The following is a 5861-nucleotide window of genomic DNA, read 5'->3' as shown; positions in this document are numbered from 1 at the left end:
TGCCTGGCTCCGGGTGGGACCCGCGTCCCGGTGCCGGGCCCTGGAGTGGAAGCGAGTCCGCGCGCTCGGTCCTCCGTACCCCAGCCTTCTCCCGCCCGCGTATTTTCTCTTCGCGCTTCAAAACCGTTTGTTTTTTTCCAACCCAAGTCGCCCCTAACTGATGAGTCCTAACTTGGAGAGAGGAGGAACTCCTAGTTTATCCGATTATCTCCCGTTGCCGACTGCAATCCAACCCGGAGTGGCCCAATCACTACCCCACTTCATTTTCTTTGCTCCAAGCGATTTCTAGTTGTTTTTTTCAAAGTTGTTCTTTCCTTTTTAAAAAAGGAACCATAATTAGGCGACTTAAATGAGGTTCCCACAAGTCTTTGCAGATGCAACACACAGAGGCGACTCTTTTAATTCCGAAGCATTTTCCTCCCGCGTTCGTGTTCACCGTCTCGCGTTTTAATTCTAGAGCATTGATGAATTGATGGAGAAGACGGTCCCCGCGAGCATCCGTTTGAAAAGGCCCTTGAAAATGGAAGACCCCGTTTGTAAGTGGCCGGGAGGGCTCCTTAGTCGCCGCTGGCTCTGGCCGGTTGTCTTCTGTGGTCTCTGAAAGTCCAGCTCTAGGTTAGGATTGCTCAAGACCGGGAATGAGTATGTTTATTTAAACAGAACAGCGGCGGATGCGTCAAGGTGAGGGAGAGAGTGGGACATTTAGTCCCATAAGCAGTCAGTTTTGTACCCTCGGATGGAGCTGATGCAGCGCCTTTCTAGCTCTTCATCGCAGGGCTCTCGAGGTCCCTGCAAACTTCCCAGGGAAGGCAGTGCACGGACACGTGGGCGGACGTCTCCGTTCTCAGGCACCGACTGGGACGGTTCTCTCAGCCTTTGGGTTGAGAAGTTTCATCACGTCTGCAGATCAGGATAGAGACTCAGAAGGGACAAAGGAATTGCCTGTAGCCATGCAACCAGGGGAGTCACACACAAATGGGGGAGACCCAGACATCTGGCCTCCAAGCCCAAGGTTCTTTATACCAGAATAGCTTTTAATTGTTCTCTTATCTCACACTTATATTTTATTATTTGTACCTACTGAAAGGCAGCAATACTTTTTTTAAGTGTGAACGATTTTTATAGAGAAGCACACAAATAAGATTAAATGTTTTGTTCAGAGAGCTTAATTTACTCACAGACTTTCTTAGAATTTTATTTTCTATTTAAATGTTTTCAATAGTCTGAAGATTGCCTTTCAGAGGTCTTTCAGGGCTTAGGCAGAACTGAAGAGCTCTTGTCAATCGGGTTGTTTTGTTTTAGGTTTTAGGACAGAGAGGATATATGGAAGGCAAGCTTTATTTTGTGTTAAGGTAGATAAGTTGGAGTATGAAGCCAGTCCATCTGCGGCTGGCTAATGTGAGTCAGGCTGTGCTGAGGCTGCTTGTTGCTTTCAAATCTGAACCAGTTTCCCTGAACAGAGGATGGCTGGCGCGACAGATGGCTGTACCTTTGCTCATAGAAGAAAATCTGCACGTTTTGTTCTGTTGAAGTGATTCAGACCTAGGCATAGCTGGAAGCCTTATCTATTTCCGTTTGAGGAAATCTTAATCCCGATTCATTGGATGTTTAAAGAATGAAGAGTTGCATATTTTTAAAGCAAGCTTTAAGTAAATCTATGAACAAGTAAATGCCTTTCTGGGACTTTCAAAGTTAGAATATTTAGGTCAGCACTTCTTACAATATAATCTAAAATAGGATGTTCTTTAGGAGCATTAAAGCCCAGGAAATGTGTCAGAGTTGTACATCCTTTTTTAGTTCAGCTTGTTTCTAGCAGAATAATTTGAACATCGGGGGCTTCCATTTCTTTTCCCTGTCCCTCTCCCTCCCCCTCTGCCCTCTCCCTATTTCTCTGTGTCTCTCTCTCCCCTTGGAATGAATCTTTTTTAAAAAATGTTTTTATTGATTTGAGAGAGGAAGAGAGAGAGAGAGAAACATTGATCAGTACTCATCCTGGCCAGGGATCAAACATGCAATCTGGGTATGTGCCCTGACCAGGAATTGAACCTGCCACCTTTTGATGTACAGGACGATGCTCCAACCAGCCAAGTCACACTGGCCAGGATTTGAAGCACACTTTTTAAAAAATATGTTTTTATTGATTTCAGAGAGGAAGGGAGAGGAAGAGAGAGATAGAAACATCAGTGATGAGAAACAGTCATTGATTGGCTGCTTCCTGCATGCTCCCTACTGGGGATGGAGCCCACAACCTGGGCATATGCCCTTGACCAGAATCGAACCCGGGACCCTTCAGTCCGCAGGCCGACGCTCTATCCTTTACAGAGAGGAAGGGAGAGGGATAGTTAGAAACATTGATCAGCTGCCTCCTGCACACTCCCTACTGGGTATGAGCCTGCAACTAAGGTACATGCCCTTGACCGTAATTGAACCTGGGACCCTTGAGTCCGCAGGCTGATGCTCTATCCACTGAGCCAAACCGGTCAGGGCAGAAGTACACTTTTGATAAGTAATTGGAGACTTATGTGTAAACTTTAAACCCAGCAGCTTCTGTGAGATTTGAGCCTAGTTCCATCTGGTTGGTCTGAGCTGACTCAGAAAATATTGCATGGTCCGGAGTCTTCCCTTGTCCTGAAGCAGACTAGCTCTGCAGCAGAACTTGCTTCTTGGGTAATGAATATTCTCCACATAGGGTGAGCAAATTGGTCCAATAATAGCATTTCCATTTAATAATGAGGCAGCGTTATCCAAACTTGGTTTCACATGAATGCCTGTGTTCTATTGTAGTCAGAGAGGAATCTGGACCACATATTTGTTCGCCATGTACAGAGTAAACTAGTAAGAGCTAGTCATGAGTCCTCGATGCCCTCACAACTGAGTAAAATGATTGTGAGAGCCGGAACTGGTTTGGCTCAGTGGATAGAGCGTCGGCCTGCGGACTGAAGGGTCCCGGGTTCGATTCCGGTCAAGGGCGTGTACCTGGGTTGTGGGCACATCCCCAGTGGGGGTATCTCTCTCCCTTCCTCTCTGTAAAAAATCAATAAAATATATTTAAAAAAAATAAATAAAATAAAATGATTGTGAGAACTATAAGGAGCATGGAGATATGTGGGTTAGCTCTTATGACTAACTTAATAATTTCAAGAGTTTATGTAGTGCTTACCCTGTTCTGGGTACCTTGTAAAGTACTTTCATGTGTTAATTTAATCCTTATTGACCTGTGAGGCAAATACCATTTTCACCTCTGTTTTATTTTTTTGTTTTGTTTTTCCGAATTTAATTGTTTAAATTAATAAACTTTTTCTAAAGTGGTTTTAGGCTTTCTACACTTTTATTTTTATTTATTTTATTTTTTTATTGCTTAAAGTATTACAAAGGGTATTACATATGTCACCTCTGTTTTAAAGAAGAAACCATGGAATACAAAGGAGATGTAACTTGCCCAAGGTCACAGCTGGTAAGCAGTGAAGACAAAATTCAACCTAACCCAGGCAGACTAGCTCCACTGTCCACACTCCAACCACCAGTCTACCCTGTCTTCATTGTGTCCTCTGCAAGGGGGTGGGTGTATAAACTAGAAAATTTCTGTCCTGACTCTCTGAAGTATCCAGTTTATGGATGTGCACATATCCAGTCACACTGGAATCACTGCCATTTGCCAACTGCCCTATGGAAATGCAGTGGCGTGCTGAGAGCACAGGTATGGGACACCTCCTGCTGCCAGGGTGCAGGACTGGGGCTAGGTCTTGAAGGATGGGTAGTGATGCTCTGCTGGACAAGGCTGGGAGAGGCTGCTGCAGGCAGAGGGACCAGCATGTACAGGACAGAGTGTCCTGACAGTATCGGGGAAGTACAGATGGTTCACCTGTCATGTAGGATCTTTTCTCTACCCTTGGGCACTTCAGGAAGTGCCTTGAAAGAATACTTTGATTATCAATTGGCTTCTCAGTAAGTCATATTTAGAGAAATACGAAAAGCTACTCAGTTCAAAGCCCTATCAGTTTCATCCTATTTAGTGAATCCCCCCTCCCTCATCCAAATACATAAGGGGGAAAAGAAAAGACGGAACATTTGTTTCTCTTGAGAGTCATTATGGATGATTTTAGCTTTCTTTTTTTTAAAAAATATATTTTATTGATTTTTTACAGGGAGGAAGGGACAGGCATAGAGAGTTAGAAACATCGATGAGAGAGAAACATCGATCAGCTGCCTCCTGCACACTCCCCGCTGGGTATGTGCCCACAACCAAGGTACATGCCCTTGACCGGAATCGAACCCGGGACCCTTGAGTCTACAGGCCGACGCTCTATCCACTGATCCAAACCGGTCAGGGCATTTAGCTTTCTTTTTGTTACTCTGCTTTTTCTAGATTTTCTACAATAACAATGTTTTATTTTGTAATTAATACAAAATTTAGAAGTACTTTAAAGTTGAAGCCAATGACTTTCAGCTATGGTATGCCTCACCGTGTAGTACTTTCAGGGAGATCATCTCTTAACTGAAATTACTGAACTAGTCTGTAATTTCACAGAAGCTGCAGGGTTTAAAGTTTACACAAAATTGCACTTTGCTTATTGTGGGCATGCGTATGCTTAGGAAGAGAGAAGAAACTAAATGTTCAAGTTGGTCAACCAGAACCAAGCCTCTGAGACTTGTGGAAACTTAATGTTCTACATTACATCACTTAGACTCTAAGTCTTAGAGTGATTTTTAAAAAAAAAAAAAAATTATTTGAGAGAGGAAGGGAGAGAGAAACACATTGGTTTGTTGTTTCACTTATTTATGCATTCATTGGTTGCTTCTTGTATGTGCCCTAACTGGGACCTGAACCTTGGCATGTCAGGATGATACTCTAACCAACTGAGCTACCCAGCCAGGGCACTTAGAGTAATTTTTAATGGAGGGCAGTGAGCAGAGAGAGGGGGTGTTGTGTAATGCAGCTGAGGTGGTTACTCTGTCACCCCAGTGGGGTTGGGCACTCACCTGAACTGACCCCAAGGACACCTAGATAGCTGGGACAGCTGTTCCCCAGGCTGTGGCTGACAGTTGTCTTCCAACCAAATGATGTCTGTCATCAGGCCCTGCCTATAGGCTCCTCAGTCTATGACAAAGCTCTCCCTTGGGCATTCCTTGCTCCTTCAGATCCAGCTTAAATTAATATTTCATCTTCAACCAGGATGATTGGAATCATCCTGGTTGAAGATGAAATAATACAATTGTGGAAATAAGCAAAGATCAACCAAATGGTGAAAGCAAACATTATTTATTCTGAACTTGCTGTAGGAGTTAGCCTTTTGTTTTGGTGGAGGAGTGGGTAAGCCACCTTGTGGAGTAAAGGAAAGGCTTAAGGTGTTACCCCTTTGGAGGCTGTTGGCATGGAGAAGCTACAGGCAGGCTAATTAGAAGCAGGGCTTCCTATGTGCTTGGTTAGGGGTACATATTTCACTTTGTCTGGTTGGTCCTAAATTGGAAACAGGGATCACTAGTAAGGAAGCTGTCAGTTATTAATCCTAGCTATTTGGGGCCGATTATTACAGAAGTTAATTGTGCAGTTTCCTGGATTGTCACTGGATTGTCATTCTGCAAGTCTAACTTATAGCAGGCTGGCTTCTGGGGTGGTTTATTGTAAGTAAGGGGGTTGGCTTCTTTATTGTAGGTAAGGCAGGTTGCTGCAGGATATACGTTCTATGGTTATATATGGTCTGGCCACCGTCTGTGTAATTCATTCTCTCACAATAGAGTCCTTGTATTTTTGTCATTAATTCCTGGTAGGCAGATCCCTGAAGATCTGACTGATAATTTAGTCAATCTGTTGCCTAATTGTTAAATGTTTATTGGCCATTTGCTGTGTGCAAGGCACTGTG

The 5861-nt window shown here is 43.8% G+C and overlaps 1 protein-coding gene across 1 annotated transcript in view; it reads left to right on the top strand.

The window, feature by feature from the left end:
• The first annotated feature begins 422 nt into the window (after positions 1 to 422).
• GLDC (glycine dehydrogenase (decarboxylating)) overlaps positions 423 to 5861 on the top strand; it is a 75761-nt gene continuing 70322 nt past the window's right edge. Inside the window, exon 1 of the mRNA XM_014535706.1 lies at positions 423 to 536. Within this exon, the coding sequence (XP_014391192.1) occupies positions 473 to 536 (64 nt within the window). The 5' untranslated portion in view covers positions 423 to 472. The remainder of the gene's footprint in view (positions 537 to 5861) is intronic.

This window comes from Myotis brandtii, unplaced genomic scaffold (genome assembly GCF_000412655.1).
Source record: "Myotis brandtii unplaced genomic scaffold, ASM41265v1 scaffold149, whole genome shotgun sequence".
Classification (NCBI taxonomy): Eukaryota; Metazoa; Chordata; class Mammalia; order Chiroptera; family Vespertilionidae; genus Myotis; species Myotis brandtii.
This window is presented reverse-complemented; position numbering and strand designations above follow the sequence as displayed.